At 32.6% G+C, this 25,313-nt stretch overlaps 1 protein-coding gene across 2 annotated transcripts in view; it reads left to right on the plus strand.

The window, feature by feature from the left end:
• The window catches only part of mspo (M-spondin), a 59,810-nt gene that overhangs the window by 13,612 nt on the left and 20,885 nt on the right, over positions 1 to 25,313 (plus strand). For both annotated transcript variants that reach the window (XM_076119187.1, XM_076119186.1), the window contains exon 2: positions 10,646 to 10,886. In XM_076119187.1, the coding sequence (XP_075975302.1) occupies positions 10,709 to 10,886 (178 nt within the window). In that variant the 5' untranslated portion in view covers positions 10,646 to 10,708. The remainder of the gene's footprint in view (positions 1 to 10,645; positions 10,887 to 25,313) is intronic.

Here is a 25,313-nt window from a genome sequence, read left to right on the forward strand (position 1 = left end):
TATGATACATAATGTGTAAAACAATACAAATAACATCTGGCGATGTAAAATTCTTTCCTTAATCAATTTATATCTATACAAAACATAAAGAAGAAAGTAAAAATTCATCTAAACCAATACAAAAAAATAAACCTAAAACAATTTCACAAAATGCCGTCTCTATATAAAATATATTCGCAGCTCGTCTGTCAACGATCACTACATATTTGATTTTCCCGCGATATTTTCGGAGCGGAACACAAATCGATTTTATTCAAACTCTTTGATATCTGCCATCTTGTCTTTGAATAAACGTCTACCAACAATATTTGTTTATGTTCTCAAATGGAAAGTTTATTTTCATAATGGATATGAAGTTTGGATATAAATAGCTTAATATGTTTGTGGTTTGACTAAATTTAATTTGGAGGAATAATAAATCACTCGTGTGGTGGTAATATGGTTAGTTAAATTTATTTAATGTTAGCTTTAGTTTATTTCTAGTAGAAAGTTTTAATTTATGGGGGTTGTGTCAATTTACTAATTGAAGTAATTAATTTTAGACTTTTCTCTGATGACTACTACTAATATTCCATTAGTTTTATAGAATACATTTTTTTTCCCGTGACTGTCCCAGTGCTGGGCAAGGGTCGCCCCTAGGACGAAGGACGGGTTGACGATTTTTCTGTTAATGATATTGTGTACCATCTTTATTACTATATATTATTATTATCTATATAACAGTATTTTATGCATTGAACCTTATTTTAAGGCAATCATCATTAACAGCCACTTTCGAAGTTAGAAAAATCAAGCTACACTATTCAGCTTCAAAACTGCACAATAAATTCCCAAAGCATCAAACGTCAAAGCAATGACGTCACAATTGTAACTGACATAGTTGTCGCTCATTAAATTCCACCGGGCCAACAAACCAGAGAGGTCAGTATCAACCGGCGACTCGTTACAAATGCTCTACAGCTCATACTGTTTACTTCATTTGAATAGTTAGAGAGATATCTCTGTGCATTTTCTTTTAAACATCTATGTTTATTCAGAGTGCGGCTAACTAGATAAGGTACGATAGTATTGAACTCTTATCGATCTAATGTCAAAAGAGCAGTCGATACTCTGAAGATTTTTCAAACTATTTATTTAGTGTACCAGATTCACCATAGGTTTTCATAAAAAAAGGTACCTAATTGATTAAAAATATTATTAAATTGTTCGTTGATTCGTTTAAATAAAAGAGGTTTTATATTATTATGACGCGCGTTGTTGTAAGGTTTTGGGAACCTTATTATTTAACTACCTAACCCGCCAATCAAATTTCGAAACTTTCCTCTCTCACACCATTCATCAACCTTTAAAACTTATCCATTAACATTCACAACAGGCTAGAAATAATATTGATAAACTAAATTACTGTTAGTGAATTATTCGTTCGGCCCGTCTACCTGAGGTCCGGTGGGAAATCAAATTATTTTCCTCTAATAAACATGACGGGGCTTTTACCATTGATGGTCTTGACAGTTGCTCTACTTGTGTTATAATAGAGGATGAACTTTGGATCAATACAATAATAAAATTAGGTCATATTGTGAGAGGATTTCATTGTGGGGCTGGTTAGCAGGAGTATCGGTAAACTGTCTTGTTTAAATGGTTGGAATGCGGTAACTGAACTAAAATTAGACTCTGAATTGTTATTGGATTATTTAAACCTTGTGTTCCGATTTTGTTGCAGAGGATTTTAGTCGAACTTTTGAATCCTATTAATTCGGTTTTAAATTAGATTATATTCATCTAACCACTTCAATTTAAATTTATGATTTCATCGGACTGATTTGTTTCGACTATTTGCAGTTGTCATATTCGGAACAAACTCTATCAAATCATCCAATAAGCACGTATCAATTGGAGTAAGTAAAAGCTCATAGAAACATGGAGTTTTACATAGCTTCTGTGTTTAACTATTAGCATTCGCTCTATCCCTTGATGAGACCGATTTCAGGTTAAATACGGGCGCGTGTAACGTTGTAACTGCAGTTTCGAGGAAATCCTGCATAGTTTTACAAAAAGAGAGGATTGCTTCTTTTTGGTTTTGCGAATCCATTATATTTTGGTAACGATTGTAATACATTTTGGTCTAGACACTATAAATTGGGGTTATGTACTGTTTGATATTATTATTATCATAAACTTGCTCGGTAATCGCTTCGGCTGTGACTGCGTAGAACGATTCAATATTTTATCAATATAAGATACAATATGAGATAAAAGCGCGTACTGCACAAGCCTACTTTGATTTTCAAGTGAAACAAAATCATAATGGTATCATTAACCCAGATGATTGTTGTAAACGGATAAATGTCAATGTTTACCTGTAAGCTGTAGTAAAAGCAAAATATGGGTTTTAAACTCATAACAATTTTTCACACCGGAACGTGATCTATATAAGTAACTTTGTACCTCAAAATTCACAGATAACCGTGAAAACACAAGCAAGAAGTTCTAGAAAATTCCCCTTATCGGCGCCTATAATTAACATTTTAAGAGACCACGAGTTGACTCGCGCAAGTTAACAAGCTAACAGTTTTGGAAGGCTGTGAATTATTAAAACTTCATTAGACGGCGGGTGGTAACGTAATTTGGTAGTATAACTTTGGCCAGCTTCTGTGTCCCGATGAAGTACACTTTGTCGAATTTCATTTTCTCTTGTCCTTGTTCGAAGTTCGTTGGAATTTTAATGCCCTATGTGTACTGAAGTTTTAAGAAAATAGAACTTTGTTGAAGAATAGATTAGATTACAATTAGAATACATTTGGTTCCTAAATTTATCTCTTTCGCTATATTATTATACAAATCTGTGGAAGCCTAGCATAGACATTATTATGTACAATGCGTTACGTTATTGACGATTACAGTAGGAATCACGGCGTACTTGTTGCCTAACCATTCACACAGAGTAGAGACACGTTAATTATTTTATAACTCGGTATTATCATGGGAAATTAATAATAGTATCAATAAGCAGCTTAGACCCTTTTGTAGCATTTAAATATCGCGTATAGTTTGGCTCCCAGCGGTGTATAAATAACACAGCCTTTCCAGGCTTTTATTGAATCCAGCTTAAACAACATCAGGCAAAGTTCAATGAACTCCCATAGGAACAAAGTATCAACACTTGAAAAACTCCAATAACCCGGCGATCGGACATAAAACAATAACATAATCGAGTTACAAGTCTCCAGGGAGCTGTGTGTTGAAAAACAACAGAAGGGGAACTTAAGACAACTTTGGGAAGAGGGGAGGAGAGGGGGAAGGGGGTATACTAGGGAATAGAGTTAAATAATGTTATTGGATAACGTTTTGGTGATTAAGAGAATGCAATTATGGGATTAGGGATGGTTGTTGTCTTTTAAGATGATGATGGGATGATGTTTATAATTAAAAAAAATATTATAAGAGATTAAATTTCAGAATCTTTTTAAATATTGAGGGTAGTTTGTAGTCGCAGATTGAGAACAAAATCCTTATAAATTTGTTTGTATAATCAATTTAACTGGCAGCATTAATTGCTATTTACTCTTTGTATTAGTCAGTAAGCTTCAGAAAAACTTTTGGATAGCAACTGAACTCATCATTTAAGAAATCATTATATTGTCTAATCATATATCTACTAATATTGTACCAATCACCGACTTAAACTAGCTTTGACAAGCACCACGAATATAGCACCAGTGGTATACTAAACTCGTGTCTTAACAAAACTGTGAAACTCTAAAGTCAGTACTTTATTGTCTTAGGACGATCTTGTCTTAATACCACTTTGAAAGTAACCCTTACAGCGTAAATTATGATAATAGTACCTATAACAACATAAAAGTAAAAGTCTTGTTTCGAAGTTAAATCCGGTAGAGGGCTCTCAGTTTTGAAGACGAAACTAATCCTTATAAGTAGAGTGTAGGTTCTGATAATTACAATGTTATGATTGGTTTATGAGATTTATGAATGGTACTATAATTTGTCAAATTTTTTGAAACTAAATAATAAGTTTGTTTTCTCTGATTAAAATAAAATGTTTCTAAACTTTGAGAATTTCTCAACTTATATAGCTTAACAGGTAGATTTTGTTTTGTTTGCATAGTAATAGTCTGAAAAAAATACCATAATTAATTACTATTAGATCATACAATGACTGACGATCAAATCAAATAGCAGACTAGAAAACTAAAACTCACATTCACTGCAAACACTACCGTATTATTCGTACTACATCGTTCGCTCAATTCTACAATCGAAACCCACGTAATTTGAAATAAATCCTTATTAATTCTCACAAAATCGTATAAATTATTTTAATTTAATTGCATCTGTATGAAAAAGTTTTAGCCAACTACCCTTTTATTATTCGCGAATTCTTGACGCAGTACCCACCCACACTAAAGAGGATAGCAATTAATATATTTTAGCTTCAACACCCATAACTGCGTGATAGAGTACACGACAAAGCTTTTAAATTATTAGTTATTCTGATGTTTGCTAGGTATATTATAATGCTTTTAATATTTCGTTTCGCTGTCATTTTGAATGACTGAAAATGAATGATTGAAATGTTTTGGGTGCGATTTAAGTTGTGGTTTTGATATACGCAGGTAATATATACATATTAGTGTACTTTGATTTTTAATGTATTTACGGGAAAAAGGTTTTTTTGGTAGAGTTAGTACTTGTGTATTAGTAACATTGTGTCGAGTCTAGTCATGAATTTTGTTTCTTGCTGATTTTCTCTTTTTAAAGCTCTATACTAATGACAAAGTTTTTGTCAAAGTTCTTAAAACCGTTTAAAATCAGCAGAGACACATTGAGTTAAATTCAGTATTCTCACCAGTCAGGAAACACTAGTAATAACAATACCTAGTTTATAAAGCTCCCAGGTCAAATATACGTTTTGTATAAAACTGACACGCTTCTACGAAATAGTTTGAGGAAAACTTCTTGAACACTCTTTTGGGGATTTCCGAAAGTCAAAGTCTCGAACGAAATCCATTAACAGGTCACCTTTCACAGAGAGAGATAAACGTACACCTTTTTATATGGGCCAAGTGATAACAACCGTACTTACTGGAAACTTTGTGATGTCTCCATTTTCAGATAGAACAAAATATTTCTGGAAAACAGAGGACGGATCTTTCTTAGGAAAAATATACATAGATATAAGTACATATTATATTATAACCCAACATTTAATAAGAATATAAATTAGAATATTTCTTCAAACCATCCAAAAGATTACAAGGTATTTAAATTAGCTATTTACTTCAAATATTTTCCTGACGGTGAATTAAGTGCCAACCTTTGTACAAATAAAACAAAATCCTATCTTAAAATCCAAACAAATATAAATCATAGAGCTACTACAAACTGCACTTCGTTGTTCGAATTTATTTGATCGGCAAACTTCGTTTAATTAGTCTTCAATGAATCAAAAATTTGCATCGGCTCATTAACTAGCACATAAAATTAAAGTTTTCAATTAAACGGAACCAGTGGATTTCGAAATCAATAACACAAAATCGCCACTCGATATATTTTATAGGCTATTGAGCCGACGTTAGCACTTTCAAAGGAATTAACGTGCGTGATACGAATAAATTTAGTGGGTAGTTGTAAAATATGGGTGTTTTATTGAATTCAATGAAAGTGCTTACTATTTAACGAACTAGGGGAGTTTATTTATTAGGGATCTCGTATTTTGTGTTTATTACTTAGGTAAGTTTGGTTTGAGGACTCTATTTAAAGGGATTTACTTGTTCGGTTATGTATTGTTGTGATATTTTGCGTTAGTTTGTTGGGGCTTGAAATTGTTTTACTGATTAAATGTAATAATCTACACACTGTTAAGTAATAAGTTCTTTTAATATAAGTCAGTTTAAACTTAATGCTAATGCTCACAAGTAGTATTAACTACGAAAAAACGCCTTGTTTATTGAAAATGATTAAAATTCAACGTTTTAATAAATTGAATTTTTAAAACGAAAATTTGTTATATTTTACAGAAAAGTTACGAATAAGTACTAGATCGAGATCCTAAAAGGTCTGAGAAAATAACGTAGGTGTGCCAATAACAAAATTCGGTTATTCATATTCTACTGAAACAGGCGTTAATTCTTCTGCCCTAAATATTTTGCTAAAACCTAAATATGAAGAGCTACTAGAGAATTTAACATAGTTAGTCTCCCGGCACATATTGTACAACTAACTTCATTACCTTCAAGCTGAATCAGTAGTTTGCACACGATAATAATATTTTGTTTGGTAACCGTTATTGAATATATGGATGGTGTTAGAATAGTGAATTTGAATGTAATATTTGTGAATCTTTTGCGCTTCGTGATTATTGTTATTTAAAATTACATTGAAACTGAAATAAAGTATTGTGGGTAACTTCTTCACTACAATCTCTGATTATGCACAAATAAATTGATTCGGGTTGGTTTGAGTTCGCTGTGTGTGCAATAATTCCCGATAAACGAATACTCTTTAGTGCGAGAGTATCATTTAAAAAAAGGCAATGCAAATTCAACTTAAAAATATTGTTAAGTTTTGCATTCATAAGGATTAATGCATAAAGTTCTCATTTTGTTTACCTACTTTTATATTGTATGTATAGCTGCGAAGCTTTTCTAAAGCACTTAGTAAGACCATGTTAGGTATAAAGTGACATTGAAATGAGGACTACAATTAGTTAACAGACAAGTTCCGTAAATCAACATCGGCGTTCATAGAGCGACTGTCTTAAAGTAACACTTCAGTGGAGCATACATTATTGATTAGATGTTTACCATTATTTACTAAGTTACTTACTTACCTCCTTGAAAAGGAGACTTGAGGCAAGGATTGACTATTTCGATTTTTTGTGATATAGTTCTGGTTTTCATGTTTGTTCTTATTTATTTCGGTTAAAATAATAAATAAGTCAAATATCTTACAGCAATACTCACTTTATGAGAGCTGTATGAAAAATAGTACCTGCGGGTGATTCCTTAAGCTTAGCAAATAATGATAACCTTTTTGCGTTGTGCCCTTTACACAAAGATGCATATGATTATGATTTAATTATTTCAATGAGGCAGATTAATAGAGTACCACTGATATAATAAATATTTCACAGAATTCAGCCATCACGCTCTTTTTTTGGTCTGTATTTTAATTTAGTTTGTTACTACCGAGCCCATGAACAAGTACAGCCATCACTCGCAACCATTCTCATTTAAAACGTGCAACGCATAACGAATGCTCAAACTTCGAAATAAAGAGCGGTCCACTGACGTGACATGACGTCAGCACACATTCTTTTTTTTTGGAATATTGGCAAAATATTGGCAAAAATGGCTGACACCCTTCATGGGTACGGTCCCGTGAGGCAACCGCCGAATATTTATGATGCTACGATATGATAACTGAGAGGTCGAACATTTTTGCCAAATTCAGAATCTGGATAAGGTTTTAGGAATGTAAGGGTACGCAAATTGTTTTTATTGAAGATTTTGATGACATTTTTTTCATATTATATTGCATTATTTTTTCAAAAGTTAAAAACACAACAAAGCATGTTTTATTGTATCGAAAATCTACTAGAAAAGTAAGCGTTGTACTATTCTCAGAGTTTATAAATCTTCAAGTAAATCGTTACTGGTTTCTGCGTAAGCCAATGCTCGACATAATTGATCTTAGAGTTTCCAAGTTATACCCTTTCATGTGGTTGTATTTGTATGATACTAGCGATACGACCACGGACCCCTTTGCATTGATTTTATTCTATAAAATTAGTATCCTTAAGCGTTTTCGCAGTAAATAATGTATCACCTACCGTAATTTAACTGACACTGTTAAGCAATTTTGGCGTAAAAAATTAACAAACAAATAAATGCGTTCGTGTTCAATAATCGCTCAATAACATACATGCAACATAACAATCTCAGAAAAAGACGTGTAAGCAAACTTTTCTCCAAACACTGACGAAATTCTAGCGAGTTCGTGTTATAAATATGAAGCTCGTTACCTAATCCTAGCTACAAATAGATTACTACACGTAGTAGCGGAGTAAAGGCTTCTGTCACCACTTAGTGTACGTAATAACAGTGGCGCTCAAGTTTACGTCTAATGACGAACAAGTTTCCGTGCCATACAATGGATTATAGTATGTTAGTGTTTAGTAAATTGTTGTGCTAAGTATTATGTATGTGAGGAAATGGTTAACGATGTTCTAAAATATGTTACTCAGAAAATTATTTGAACTTCAACTTGCATTTTCATTAAATATACAAAACACTAAGCGACCACCTCTTCGAAGATTTGCGTTGTGGGTTAGTTAATACCTGAACTAATTGTTTTAAATTACTTCAAACTTGTATTTTCATTAAATATACAAAAAGCAGTCAACAGTTACGCCGTTGTTAGTAAGTCACCACCCTAATTGTTTATCAACACGTAAAGCTTTAGTAAATTCACAATTTTTGAACATAAATGAAAATGTTTATTTTTACTTTGAATCTAATATTAACATTTTTTTATTTCCAATACAGAGTAAACATATATTATTTAAAAACGACATTATATTATATCCATCCAAAAACATGGCATTACCAAATTAAATCGAATCATCAATTGATAGAAACAATTTATTTACCTACTCTTTTGTACATATTTATTATAATTATTTAGTCGAGTTTTGTTTGTAACAAACATAGTTTTTATGCGGGCATGTAACTGTGTAGTTTTAATGAAGAGCTTTGGCACAACTCGTCAGTTTTCACGCGTTTTGTTGACTATTACCTGAATGGTGTAAACTATGTATATATTTTTCGTCATGTCCATGTACAGTTGTAGTGAAATTACACGAATGTTGGATGAAAAATAATCTGAATTATGGAAGATGGACGTAAAATGAATACTTATGTTTAATCAAAATAAATACATTATTGTTAACATACATAGCATTTATTTGTATCACTGTATCATACGAATCAAAGTGCATAATCAAACCTTCCCGATGGCGATATTGGCGAACTATGTAATAACTTGTAACTTTCTTTCCGTAATGGTAATTAACATCAAGTCTTCTTAATCTGCAGTAAAACCCTACATGAATCTAATCCAAAAGTATTTTTAAATTTTGAATTAATTAACAACTTACTTTCTGTGAACTCTTTCCATAAAATACGCAATCAACATTCTTCAAACTGTTTAAAATCGGAACAATTAAAACCTCACCCCACATTGAACCCGCCCACACAATCACAGATCATTATCGTAAAAGGAGAAACTAAGAAGATAAGCCAAGTACCTTCGTTCTTGGAAGAGCGTCAAAAGTCCGGGCGTGATCCCACCGATATATCACCTCAAAGGAACGAAAATAGACAGGTCGTTCACCCCCCACACACTGACTATTCCACTACGCTTTCATTCATCGGTATGTCATAAATCTTATGTATGGGATTATGGCACGACGTGGTGTAAGTTCGTGAATTAAATACTCTGTTACTTTATATCTGTGATGCGGTTTTATGTCTTAAATGTGTAATGCTAAAGTCTTTTTTTTGTTGTATGGTTAGTGATTAAGGACGTAAGCATGCTGCTTGCACGTGGGTGGTCGTTGTAGTGCAGTTGAAGCAGCAATCCACATGCTTCTGTATTTTTGCGATAACTGTTAGTTAAAACTAAAGTAAAAGAATGTAGGAAGTAAACTACTTAAAGACTTTTTAGACTTGACTTAAAGTCGGCAATTAATACACTGTATTTACAAGAAAACTAAGACTCATTAAGAAACTTAAATAATGAAATTCAAATGATTCTGGTTGTGATGATTGATTATTGATGATCTTGAAAAGCAAAAGCAAATCTCTAAAAATGTTCCCAAAATTTTTATGTATTTTTCAGGATCCATATCAATTAAACCATAACTATATTTCACGTAAGAAATTATTTCTTAGTTTGTCATTAGCTGTGATTTGTATCAAAATGTATTACGAAACAACAGGAAAAACGCCATTAAATAACAGTTGTGACATAAACAACCGTAGTTTTCACATCGTTCCGTCTTGTTGTCTAATTTGGTTGAGAAAATAGCAAACCACTTGTCCATTACGATGACCGTAAATTATTCGACCTCCTCATTTAAAGAGACGTCATTAACCGACTGTCCTATTTCTACGTTATAACTGAATTTATTTCTTAACTGGAAACTACTTTGGAAGTAATGTGTTTGTATTTGTGTTCTGTGGAACCGCTGGGTTTTTAGCATATTGTTAGGAAATTTACTATAGTTTCATAATTTGGTGTCCTGTCTGGTAAATCGTACTATTGATCGCTTGTTTGAGCATATTATCAAAATTATAAAAACATGGTAGCTTTGTCAAATATTTGAAGCAACCGAGATGCTACAAATCATATCACCATCGTCGTAGGTCCAATTTTGTACTCGTTTGACAGCTGTCCGAGGCGATTACTAAATACATTGTGTTTTACTCGTCTTAGTTATTTGACGCCACCTGAATCATCAGCAATACATGGACACAGGCCAGGAATGAATGAAATGAGTCTTCGAACAACATAAATATTAAATTAGACAACTATAATTCTAACCTATTTTATTTCTTTTCAGGTACAAAAGTGAAATGTTGTGACACACACTATGCCTTAGTGAAGTGCAAGTATCGATATCGAGATGCGGTTGTTACTAGTGTTGTTCGTCGCGCTGGCCGCGGCGACGGCCGACACGGATGTGTGCAACCCGGACAAAATGACCGTCTACCGGATGGTCTTGCATACGTATTGGACGAGGGAGAAGTTTCCTAAACATTACCCGGATTGGAGACCGCCGGCGCAGTGGTCGAAAGTTTATGGTTAGTAACTAATTACTTTTCTACTTTAAGTTGAATGATACTAAGGATTGATAGAGGTTTGAAATGCTCGCAATTTTAGTTAACAACCACGTGAAAATTTGTATCTTGAAATGAGATAGTTTTTACAGAAACAGCTTATAATATGAATATGCTAAATGAATTCCAAGCAATAGAATTAAATAAATATTCATAATTTTCGTCGCAAAACGTGAATTTTGTTTATAGAATCTTTTCTCCAGTTAGGTTTACTTATTATAAACAAACATGATTAATTTAAAATGATAACATAAATGAAGGTATGACACAGAATTTACTTTTCAACATTTACAACAATAGTTAAAACAGAAATGTTATTCCACTTTTTAATTAATCCAAGCAACCGGTCATAAAATAAAAGCTGCCATCTTAATTAATACAAACACTAACAATATATTATACTTCGCATTGGTCATCTTAACAAAGCGACTTGTAAAGCGGTTTATTCATAAATCAACTGCGTAGACAAATACAAATAGAACTTTTATTACAAACAGAAATATAGCTTTTTTTGTTATTATTTATATGAAGAACGGTTATTTTTGCAAATGTTGAGGGGTGATAACGAATCTCAATTGATCTAACTGTTGAGTTACTGTGCATATTTTGTATAAAGGATGATCAGCCTGTCTTCTGTAATTCGAAAGTAATTAGTAATTTATATGACAAATGGTTAATATACCGGTAAGCAGGTAATTTAAGTAATTGAAACTTTGACTCGGGTCTTAACATTTCACAATCTAAGTTATCGATTTAAATTATTCTTGATTGGGGAAATTGTAAACGTGCAATAAATCTTAAGACTTTACGTTTAAAGCCAATCATGCTGTAGAACTAAGTATGACACTAGTCTCATTTTTTTTTGCAAACATATCTCAATAGTACAAAATTTTATGTGTAAAATAAAACACGTCTGACTTTATTCGTTCCGTGTACAAGAAAAAAATGTTTAATAAAAGCTCTTCAGTGAATAACATATTATTTATCATATCGACATGACTCGGTACATTGGACATATTTACAGATAAATGGAATTGAAAAGCATTGAAATTAAAAAAAGTAATATCTGATACTGATGGAGATTGGAGTTGTATGAAACGAATATATTTATTTACGTTTTCAGTACAATATTTGTGATGTAAATATTGGTTTTTAAAGTATTTTGATATACTGCAGTTATACGGATGTGGTATAATGTAATGTTGTATAAAACCATTTTGTAAATATTGGAATAAAGCTGGTTTATTGAATTGACTATTTTAAACTAGGAATTTGATGATGTTTATTTGTAAAATGATTCATCGTATTGTGCATCGGTGAGTGGTCAACTTATCGAATTTCATTTGCGGCTCGAAGGCCTTTGACACGGTTTAACAACTTTTATCTAATTTGACAACACATTTTACGTACTTCCTGTAGCACAAGGACGCTCAGCTCAAATATTTCTTTGCGGCCACTCATCTAGCGAATGTCCTCGCTAAGGTTGCTTAACCCACTGATAACTGACTAACCGGTGAGTGCAGCAAGCTATAAGCCATGATTCATTATTTTGAGAGAACAGTAACATTCAAGACAGTAGTCAAATAATAAATCAAAAGGCTGTCGTTGTCATTAAAACAATCTTGTGCACAATACACTCTCTCATTTTACATTCATACTCAACTTAACTAGTTACATTAATGGCCAAAGTTTTCACATCGTGTGTAAAGGTGAAACACTTTTGAGTTCTTATAAACAATGTTAGTAATTTTAGAATTTACATTATTCATTATACAATGGTGACAAGTTTTGTTTTAGAAGTCATTTTTAAGTTTTATTATGAGTGCTTTCTTTTATAAACTTACTTATTACTTTGAAAACTTCATTTAATCTCTTTGGTAATGTATGTGACTTTAATTTTCTTAATTAATTATTCAAATCGGTTCTATGTCCCACTGCTAAGCAAAAGCCTCTTCTTCGATTTCCAGTCTCCTATGTCTATTGTTGCGGCCGACCATCTATCCAGGAACGCATCCAGGCCATATTTATAAAACATAAAGAATTGGAAAAGACTGCTGTAGATGGAACGAAAAACACTAACCTCAAAACGCCCAACATACATACGTCCTCATATCTTTCATCAAACAAACCACGAAAACCAAAAAAAGCATTTTCCAGTTATTCTACGAAAACTGAGTTAAAAATACAAAGGCCGCAGTTAACCTGTTTCTGTTTATTGTTTCTAATGCGACCGGTGACCGGTGGGTTCCGAGAACTAGGGCGACTAACCACGACCGATGCAAAACAAATGATACCATTCAAATGATTCATGCACTTGATAGGTACAATGGTACATGTTGTATCGCGTCTGAATTGCTTTATTTGAAATATAGAGTTTATTCTGTGAAAGCAATGTATATTGTTGTAAATGTAATCTGAGAGACATCGTCTATGGTTAGGCGAGATTAGTGTTATCTTTTTGTATAGGTACATATCTTTATATAGGTACTAACTATTATACTAAAACGTCGGAAGCAAATAAGGTATTGTAAACTAAATTCAACCGCGATAGTTTAAAAACTTTAAAGTACTAACTATGCCTGAAAAATGCAATATGTGTAAATTTGAGTGAACCAAATGTATTTTTTGTAGTAAACGGGAAACGGTGTAGTTACAATTTATGAATATTAGATTCAATAAAATTTTGCGTGTAAGCAAGCATTTACGGTACACCAAAAAATAACAAAACATAAAAAACATACTTCTAAGACCCTGATTAGGTCGGAACGTAGTTAATAAAAGCGGTTCATTCATAAACACTGCTGAGTTACGCTCATAAAAGTATTAACTGCCGCGTTAAATGCACAACTGTTTTCTTTTAAACACATTGCGCTAAAAATACATCAAATACTACTACAAAAAAATCATTTTTCATCAAATTGTTATACATTATTTTGAAATAGACTTGGTCGAAGCAGCACAGTTCCAAGCTTTTTTATCATCTAAATAATCTTTAATAGTGTAATAACCCTATAAACATGAATATTTGAAAGCAAACTTAGCTTAAACGCGCTGATAAAATAAAATTAGTCGACCGGCAAAAGTGTTAATAATTTAAGTTCGTTGTAATATTTTGACAATAATCGGTATTAATGCTGCATGTTATACCAATTTAGAATTCTAATAAAATTTAGAAATTATATATAGCGTGGGCAGTAAAGCCACCATACATTTTTTTTTCACCACAAGTGCTCAAAGTTGCACAAATGTTGTGAAAGATTATAAAATTCAACTTTGAATGCATAATTTAAATAAAAAACAAGTAGTAATAACAAAACAAGATTGTAGATTCAATAGCACATCTATTCAGGATTTATTTGCAAAAAACCGATTTAAAAAAAGCCTCAAATTGTGATCACAGCATTAAAAAGAACGAGTTTAAATCGCTTTCTTAAAAAACACACAAAATGGCCAAAATCTCAAAAACTATGATACTTGTGCCAGAGGTAAATTTTGATATTTAGATCAGTTGGGTTGTCGCCCATCCGCTGGTAAAGGATTATCCATTATTTACGCCACACCCTGTATATGACGCCGGTTGTATTCAAAAAGTTACAAAAAGGAACATTAATTTTGACAGGAAAGTTCAGCGTTTGGCCCGACGCCAATTGGTCTGGACACCTATCGATAGTTCAAACAAGCCGGCTACAGCACTATTAGGTTTCGGAATTTGTTGACAAAAGAACCATCGATATCTATGAAAAGGTTTTTGGCAGCACTAAAACTGTTAGAAAATTAATTTATGAGGCAAAAGCTTGGTTTGCAAAAGTTTGTACAGGTTATGTGCAAAGTTAGAAAGTTTTGTGTGTACATAAGTTATTGGAGTGCAGTTTATAACATATTTCTATGATATAGTTCTCGTTTGATGCGGTTAGTGGTAAACCAAATAATACAGCTACTGGCCTTTGTTTTACCTTGACATATAACCTTTTATATGAACTTTAAACTATAGACTAACTTAAGTATCTAAATAGAAAATAATACGAAACAATGAACTATGGACTTACTGACCGAAGTAGTCTTCAAATAATCTTACAATCAATCTTATTGTCAATTATCATCTAGACGCATTTCAGATCCATCTAGGATTTTTCTAACTGTCAGCTCTTCTCATTGGCCCTACCGAGCTGGCGGTAAATTCACTCTCTATATCATCGACCATCATAAGTGACAGCATTTATTCTTAAATAATAAATGATTTGATTATAATTAATTGATTGGATTTTTAACGCACAAACGGTTCTAATGGATAACTGATGGTTACGATACCTCGGTCAGCCCGTAACCACGATAAATGTAACTTGATCGAAACGTCAAGTAAACAAACAAGGTATTGTAACCTTTAATTTCCAATCGTGTTTTATACATTCATATAATGTTGTAAGATCTGGATATCAGCAATATTTTTTGTCGTGCTTATTGTAAACATCAAATGCTTTAAAGTCCATTGACCCTTTTAAAATAAAATAATTTATATTTTTCTATTTAAAAATGTCACAAGAATCTTCATTAGCGTCACTGTCCATGTACAGTGTTCGTGACAATATCAATTATTTGGCTCTGCGTGACAATGATCATAATAGTAATTGTAATCGTCCGTATGTTGGATCTGCACTTACATTTAGTACTAAAACAACTTCATTATTATGAGTTATAAAATTGTTTTAGTTAAATGCATTTTATTTATGAGTTATTTAGTACCTACTAACTCTGAGGAAGAAGAATCCACTTTAGTCTATTTATAGGCCATATAGTATTTCATTGAATGTGAAGTTAAAATGATTCTAAATTAGAAACGAATCATGACTTCATTGATGTCGTTTCGTGCCATGTTTTGAACATTTTCAGTTACCTCGGTTTAATATTTTTCAGTGTAGGATTGAAGCCCATGTTAAATACAACTTCAGTAACCACTGTTCTATATTTTAGCAAATACCACCTACTACAAATATAACCTAGTATACGAATAGTAATTTGAACCTATATCTGAATATTTCAAGTATTGTCAAATCTGGAGACACTTTCCCATTAAAATAGTTTTAAATAATGCAAGAAATATTTACAAAATATTCATCACACTCCGAAATATTTGCAACATAACACAATTTTTGTCATAATATACGCAAAATACCACAGCCTACATCTAGGTACATATTGGCTGCTTTGTCTATGCCAATAAGGAACTAACCCCATAAAAGACTAAAGTTAAAACTTAAGGCACAAACATTGTTCGAACGAACCATTACCAAGCATAATTCATTACACTAAAATTTAATTAAAATCAAATTAAAATACTTGTCGAAACTCGTGGATCTACACAAAAGATAAGTTGATCCGGTTTGAGAATCTCATAAATTGTTCGAGCTTTGATGTCGTGATGAGATACCCTAATTACTTAGAGAAATTTCTTGATAACGATCACTGCAGAATTTGTAGGCATTGTATAAGTAATAAGTTTTAGGTGTAAAACTAATGTGAAAGTTTTTAGAATGTTCATAAAATAGCACACATCTTCACAAACAATACAGCGTTGAGCGTGTTAAAAAGAAAGCTATTTTATTTTAGTCGTGTCGTATTTTTAGAGTGTGAAAATCTATAAAAAAAAATTGTTCTTGTAAAACAACAATCAGTAGAAAGTAGACTGCCAAAAATATATAAGATATCTAATCGTTATTACCTTGAATTGGATTACTAAACAAAGTAGCCTTTGACCTACCTTGATAGTATTATAAAACCTATATCTACGAAATTTAAATCGCAACAGTAACGCGATTGTTACCCTTAGTATTCTTAAGAAAACCTAATAAGTGCCACTAGCGGTAACCGTACAAACTAACTTTTAAGTACTTTTTAAATATCGAACTCTCAATATTCGATAGCACCGTCTGTAGAAAATCGCGCTACAGACAATGATACTACTACATTTATAATATGCTGAATTTTAATAATAAAATAATGTACATTATAAATCTATAAATAACACGTTGACCTAAATGTGCATCGACTTGTTTTATGTTGGTAAGCTCATGTAAAATTCATCCATGCACGAGGCTGCCCTATTTTAACTCAAGACAAGACCGCACATAATCTCATATCATTATAACATTATATACATTTTTAAGTTTGATGTCTACATTATGCATAGTTTTTTACATGTTACAAAAAATTGGTACAATATATGAAAGGTACATTTTAACTGGCCATAGATTCTCCGCTCATTTGGTCTTCTAAAAATTCTGCGCAAATATGTTCAATAGTTCATACATTACTGCCTAATCCATTTATGTCCAGTTTCTGAGGTACATTTAGCGGTTGTTTATCTATTCAAACTGTCATGTTTATATGAGCTTAAACGTTATTGAATAGATAAACTACCGCTAAATGTACCTCAAAAACCGGCGGTCAGAAAAGTTATGTTACTTGGGTTTATCGACTTCTGAAATCGAACATCGAAAGTAATTTTTTAATGTCACATCTATCAGTCATGTAAACAAACTGAAAATGAGGCATTCGATTTGCTGACAATCTTTTGAATTAAAAAATAAATGCTTCGACTAGAATTCGAAGGGATTATAAACACCTATCTTCTAAAACTTTTCACTCCCGTTTTTTTATACTTATATAAATAAAATATACAAATTTTTAATTAACCCGGTACTTAAAATTCTTGCTCTCATTCAGTAATTAGAGTTTTAGAAATGCCAAAAACATATCTGTAGAACCTTTCATAAGCTTATTACCTAAATAATTCAGACCTACATTTGGGTTTAATGAGCTCGTTTGAATACTGAAAAATCCTTGGCTCTTGTTAATCCTAATAAAATAATTAGTATGCCCCATTTATTAGGTTTATGCTTCATAAAATATTCTACTAGGGGATGTGTGGCACTTTTATTTCAGCCTCAAATATGTACGACGGCTTTGAAAGTCGTGTTCTTTAAAATTTGATGAGTAGAATAAAGTTTTATAATACAAAATGTTGAGTGAGATTAAGTTAACATTTACAAACCACTAGCTTTTGCCCGTCGTTTTGTTAATGTGTAGCCTTCGTATAGCCTTCGTTCTTCCTCCTAACTTTGCTAAAATGATTTGTCCGTGAAAAAGTTTGAGACAGAAAACATAATGCAACTATTTTAACATTAGTATTGATTACGTGTAGAATAGTTGTCACTGTTATTTAAAAAGCAGTTGCTTTAAAATTCCGTGTGTTAGATTCCCATAGTAGTTAGTAAGTTTTGTCTGCATATAGTATGTGTCTACATTAGCCATGAAATAATATATTCTTATGACATTACTTGTTGTAAATAAGAAAACAAGAATAATCCAATTTATAACAACTATTAAGCAGAACGAATACAACAAACAAGACTACATAAATCGTTATGTAAACAACAAAACCTAAGAAAAGTTATTCGAACCAATTACAAGAAGTATTACTATTTGTTATTGAGACGAAATAATAAACGTGAACAACTTGTAGTGATTTGTCAACTACTCGGCTACAAGGGACGAAAGTAAATATACAAATATTATTATAAGTGTATTGTTTGACTTGTAATGTTTGACGGTATTATAATGAGTTATGTAGAGGTCACAACTGGATAGTCTTTATGAATTTTATGACTCACTAGCCGACCCGCGCAACTTCGCTTGCGTCACATAAGAGAGAATGGGTCAAAATTTTCCCCGTTTTTGTAACATTTTTCGTTGCTACTTCGCTTCTATTTGTCGTAGCGTGATGAAATATAGCCTATAGCCTTCCTCGATAAATGGACTATCTAACACTGAAAGAATTTTTCAAATCGGACCAGTAGTTCCTGAGATTAGCGCGTTCAAACAAACAAACAAACAAACAAACAAACAAACAAACAAACAAACAAACAAACAATCAAACAAACAAACAAACTCTTCAGCTTTATAATATTAATATTAATATATAGTATTAGTATAGATTAGTATAGATATGATCTGTGAACACGGAGATGGTAGGTAAATAAACAACTTTCAGTCATTTTTCATTCTTTAAGGTAGGTCTACTTGGAAATTATACAAAGAGACTGAGAACCTCGGTTTTGATTATTATTATTTGTTTACATTTCGACTGTCATAAACCAACTTTTTACTTCAAAAACTAATGGGTACTATTTTTTACAAATAAATCCTCAACATCGAATCTACGTATTTAACTCTTCTCACAAAACTGAAAGACAGTACGAAATATTTCACCCGCAGCCATTTACTTAAAAAATCCCATCCCTAAATTGAACTTTGCTCAAGATAAAAACCCGTAAATGCTCACTAATCTCGCGCGGGATGACCGAAATCATTTTCAGGAGGAGAAATAAATCGTTCGCATTTGATTTATATCTTTTACGCACAATTTAATGTCTTTTAGGAGAGCCAGCTATCGATATGAGGGCCCCATAATTCTTTTGTGGACTAGATGAAATATTTCTTTTATTTCTACTGGTTTAAGCGTTTTGTGAGAATTGAAGAGGAATTTTGGGTTGGTGGACTCAAAAATTATTTTGCTTGGTTTGAAATTGAAAATTTAATTTGTTTGAAAAGGATTTTATTTTACGAAATAGTGCTCTGCTAGGTACTCTTATTTAGACCTTACCGCCAGAATTCAGCGCGATTTTCTTCTGCCCTATCGGCAGAGCGCCTGCCCTATCGAGAGAGTCTCTACCGAGTGTCAAGAACCTGGTTTTTAAAAAACATATACGGTAGAAATACTTCCCACAGCACTCACTAGGGGCTTACCAGCATTTTTGTACCTATTTTTTTATAGCTAGCCGGTTATCCATAGTAATAGAAAATAGCCGTTCAGATTCATTATAAAATATTACTGGACTTACGTAAATTTGCTTGCTTATACCATTCCTAATTCTTCAGTATTTAATTAAATTATTAATCAGCAAAACGCCAACACACAGAAACTTCGGTGGCAAAAGGCGAGTTAATTCATAATTTATTCAATTGAAATGACGGAGAAATCAGGAAAACAATTAGCTGAGTGAGACAACAACAAAATCAACAAAAAGGCAATCAACAGTTGATATCATTTAAATATATTTACATATTTAAATAACAGACGCAGATGCAGATATTAAACTACAATTTGGTTCGTTTGAATCTACGTTATGGTGATATTTTGTGACTGTTATTTTATTTGGTTTTTGGTATCTGAAAAATGTGGTATGAATATTATAATGCTGTAATTACAAATATACACTATGAATGTAACAACATTCGTGTTAGTTAACTTGGACACCTATTATTACTTTAAAGCGCGATTTTCTACCAGTATCGACTATCGACAACCGGCTAGCAACACACAAAATTTTGTATGGAAACCTGCTCAGTGTCCCTAGCGGACACTGAAGGTACAAATCAACCGTTGAAAATGGCCCGATTTATTTTTATAAGAATAAATATTTCACACAAAAATAGTAAAATACTAAAATTCCTGGAGTAAAGTTTGTCAGTACATCAAATAATATGTAACTAACGCTTTAATTGTTTTAGATCCCAAAATATTGCATATTATATTGTTGTTATTTATGAAACTGAAAGCTTAATTTTCATGTTAGCTAGCTCATTAATTTATCAAATTAAACACTGTTTTAATACGTGACCACTAATTCAGCGCAGAACTAACCGCTGAACAATTAAAACAATTTGCTAACTTGAAACCAAGGGTGATTTTGTATGAGCGTGACTACGTGATCGAGATGCCGATTTATAACATAATCATGTACATCTCACAGCAAATTGATCTATAGCGATATTGCGTACTTGATGCACATAAATATGAAGTAGACAATTTATAGTACCTACTTGATAATGATAGTATTTTTAACGCTGAGCTCATGGGGTATCAGACTCACGTCATGAAATGATTTACCATGAATTCGATAGAATTCCACAGTTCAACTGTTTTTTTTATCACACCTTACAACACGATATAGATACATTTTCCAATAATTTGACTTTGAACATAGAAAATGACACCATAATCGTAAGCCATAGTTTAAACATAGTGCGTTGCACGAATAATATTATCATCAAATCAGATATTGAAAGTTTACAATCAGACTACAGACAAGATTCAAAGCACACGTAACACAGAGATTCTCATTCATACCTCACTTCTCTCGCAATGAAACATTACCTTCAACAACAGTAGATACATTGAAAGTTGCACAGATCAAAGGTTTATTCCCAGTAATGGAGAACAGTAATTAGTACTCATTCAATGACGACTCTATTCATTTCGCAAGACTTGATACTTCCCTTTCATAGATGGTCTAATGAAATTGGGATTACTTTCGGTGAGTACATTATTTTCTGTGGAAAAACCGTAGGTACTACGAATGTACTTGAATCTTGTATTGTAAAAAATTGGAACAATTTTCGATGAAATTCATACTGAACACTTATTTTTCGTAAGTGTTGTTTTTTGTATCAGATCATTAACAATTAACTGCTAATGACAATGACAGTAAAATTTACAAAATTAGTTTGGAAAAACTATAACACAAATGTAGGAGTTATCACACATCAATCTATCTCAACTTAACTACTAAACAATTAAAATCTCACTATAAGAAATAACGATGTTAAATATTTCTTCTTATTATCTTAACTTAAAAACCACGCTGCCATTTCTATCGCGTTGACGACGAAACAACGCCATCTAGTTCTAAAAACAAACAAACTCTGCACTCAAACAGTCTAACTCTACTCTTAATCAACATACTCACCCGCATCAAATTTCAAAACTCGAAAGAGAATTACTACCGGATACTCGACACACTCGTACCTTAGTATCGTCTAGTACTAAAATAACCGTGTGTGTCACCGTGGCGCTCGTTGCTCACTCTTGGCACGCTCGCAGGTGAGTCGACGGTAATTGGACTAATGGTGGACAATCGACAGCTGGCGCAGTCGCTTTTTTGGTGGGCAAAGGTGAAAATGTTGGTGGTGAATGACTTTATGAATATGATAAAAACTAAAAGCTGCGAGTAATAATGTGAATATGATAGACTTAATAGAGAGTCAAAGAAAATGTTTTTTTAAGGTCGCCTCAAAGTGACAATAATATGGTGCAATAAGATTGCACAATCAGATTGAACGTCACCTTGTTTAGAAACTGTCCAAATTATTACACGATATAAACCGAAAATGGTTAAGAATATTGTTCAGTAAACTATAAGAGCATTCAGCAATGTAAAACAGTATTTAACAATGATCTAAGATTCAGTTCTAACTTTATCTCGCTTCGTTTGAAAGTATCATTGACTTTTCATTTTCAAACTGATTACTTTAATTTTTAAATCTCACTCTGTACTCATTGTGATCTACATACAACCACAAATACAATTGTACTATAAACACGAGCTTAGCTATATTGTTCTATTTACAACAACAGTCATGATTATTTCATTCATATTGTAGGTGTTTACATTGAACCACAATAAACAAAACGATTTGATTCACAAACCACATTCGCGTTTTTACAATCCCAAAGTCCAGTCGTTTATTTGACCGCACAATTATACAGAAAATCGCTGTTATCAAAATGTTGTTTATTTAGGTTAACATTCGGTTTTATGTATTGAAAGCTTCCTAAACTTGCGAACTAATGTAATAAAAGATTGGCAGTAGAAGCTAATTGGGTGATTTTATTCGAAGTAATCGACGCAAATGTGCTCGCGGAGATTTCTTACTTCAAAGATTGGCTTGAATGAGAAAATCTGGATGTTTGTGAATGTTTTTATAAATATAGACCATGCTAATTAGATTTTTATGATGCTGGCCTGGTTTCTGATACGCGTTAAGGGTTAACGACTTCATTTATTCGTTTCATAAATATCGTTTTATTATTCATTGGAAATTGTTCAATGTTTTCCTCAAAATAGATATTATTCCGATTGGATGACTGCTGATGTGTAGTCCTTGGCCTCGAATGAACTGCAGTTGTGCCAAAGATTAAATTACCGATTACGTATTATTATAAACTACACTTCTTATTCAATGTCACCGGTCTACAAGATTACCACAGGTGTCTAGGTAACGCTCGTTTTCAATGCCCTATCTATCCAATCTTTGGCTACTAACCATTTATGGGGAGCAATTCTACTGAAATCCGTTATATAATAATGTAACATTTTGACGTAATAATCTAATATAGCAATCTATCTGTTATCTGTGACTATCTCTGCATCACCCCAAGGTAGACTGGCAGAAAATGCCCAAAAGCAGTAAGTCGGCCTTTATACAGCTCTGCATACAATAAAATTCAGAATAGCCCTAAACCAGTAGTTAAGTGTGATTCGATCGATGAAGCGTGTTTTCGTTCCTAAAACTATTTTCTATAACTCAGTCTGTTTAACGACTAGAAAAATATACCTACGTTTATCAATTACATGAACTAGCTATACCAAACTAATGTGTTGATAATAGTCTACTAAAAAGCTAGAGTAATTGCTTGAAGGCAGGCCAGGCAAAACAAAACCATTAGTTTAAGGTGGGCCTGCCCCTAATTGCTATCGTTAGGCCAATGTGTACAGTATGAGCAAACAACCTTCTGTTTGGATACAGGAGTAATGAAGTTGTAGGCATTTTCGTAGAAATATTTCATGATGGAATAGCTGTTGTATATGTTAGGGTACAAAGTAGATTTTATTTAAACATTGTGTTTGTTTCATTACTTGTAAAATTAATTGGTTTTTCTTGTAAAATTAATTAATTAACATGTCTTGTAGGCAATATGCAACATCTAGTTATCATGAGTTATTACGAAAAATGTCCAATGTAGAACAGGCGGTAAGAACAATGACCACTCTTTACGATTTTTGTTAAGGAGTTAAATCATTTTGAAAACAAAGAAATCTTTTTTTCATGTTATGACACCACGCTCATTATTGTTGATCAGAGAAAAAATCTATATTTCGTTCTTATTTAATATCCTCTGAAAACGAACATTCCCTAGCTTAGTTGATATTGATATCTTTCATTTATAAATATCGTTCATCGTTACTGTCAATCTTCAATAATTCGATACTCCACTGAGACTGAATAGCTTCAAATTTATTATTATATCAATATCATATACAATACAGAATACTATATCAGCCAGACTCAATATTATAAATTGAAATTTAATCTAGCTCAACAAAATTTTATTGTTATTGAATTGGATAGTCTCGTATTGTATTCAGCAAAAAGGTTTTTATTCGTACTTTTATGTTTTGCGGTCACCCCGTATAGGCCTTTCCCATCGCTCCCCGTGGGGGTCGTAAAACGAGGCTTGGGATAATAAGAGCTCGGCTTCAAGTTACGAGTGTGTTTGATCCCATAGAATTGGTAGCTCAATGTCTATGTGACGTGCGTGTTGATAGAAGTGACATACCAACACAATATTATGTTACTAGCTGACCCGTGTAGCTTCGCTCACGCTTTTTTAACTCTCTATAAACCTTTTCACAGTTACCAGGAGATCATGACTACTTGCTTGCTAAACAACTTAATTTTTTATAGATTAAGCTCCAAAACCGACGGAGTTTTATAAAAACTTACCCCCCCTTTTTCACCCCCGTTAAAGCAGAATTTCCAAAAATCCTTATTGCGTCATTCTTAATTTCTAATCATATAGCCAAATATTAATGACACGACGAAGTTTCGTACAAACTCCTCTCTTTCTACCCCTCTTAAAGAGCGAATTTCCAAAGAAAATAGCCTGTATGTTAGCGAGGACTAATAGCTATATAATAAAATAAGTTTCATCAAAATCCGTCCAGTTGCTTTTGCGTGAAAAGCTAACAACGAACAGACAGACAGACAAAAAAATAATCATATTTTTGGCTTCTATTGGTTGTATGAACATCCCCCATCTTAGTTTTTCTTTAATATCTATAATGTACAGACATGAGGTTGTTATAAAAATTTTATACGAAAAATATCGCAAAATTATTTATATCAATTATATCTCATAATACAACGAAGCCGCGCTAAGGCATATCCGCCACTAAAACAGTTGCCATGACAACGGAATTTTGTTATTTCAATGTCATTATAACATTGATTATTCGGGACTTCGTTCGGCACCTGAATTTTTCCGGGAAATGCGTCATTTTCCCGGGGTAAAAAGTAGCCTATGTCCTTTCTCGGGTTTCAAATTATCTCCATACCAAATTTCATGAAAATTGGTTCAGTAGTTTAGGCGTGATTGAGTAGCAGACAGACAGACAGACAGACAGACAGAGTTACTTTCGCATTTATAATATTAGTATGGATTTTAGTTGATCTGCGAAGATAGTAGGGACCTTTATATCGCTCTATTAAAAA

The sequence above is a fragment of the Anticarsia gemmatalis genome, chromosome 10 (genome assembly GCF_050436995.1).
Source record: "Anticarsia gemmatalis isolate Benzon Research Colony breed Stoneville strain chromosome 10, ilAntGemm2 primary, whole genome shotgun sequence".
Taxonomy (NCBI): Eukaryota; Metazoa; Arthropoda; class Insecta; order Lepidoptera; family Erebidae; genus Anticarsia; species Anticarsia gemmatalis.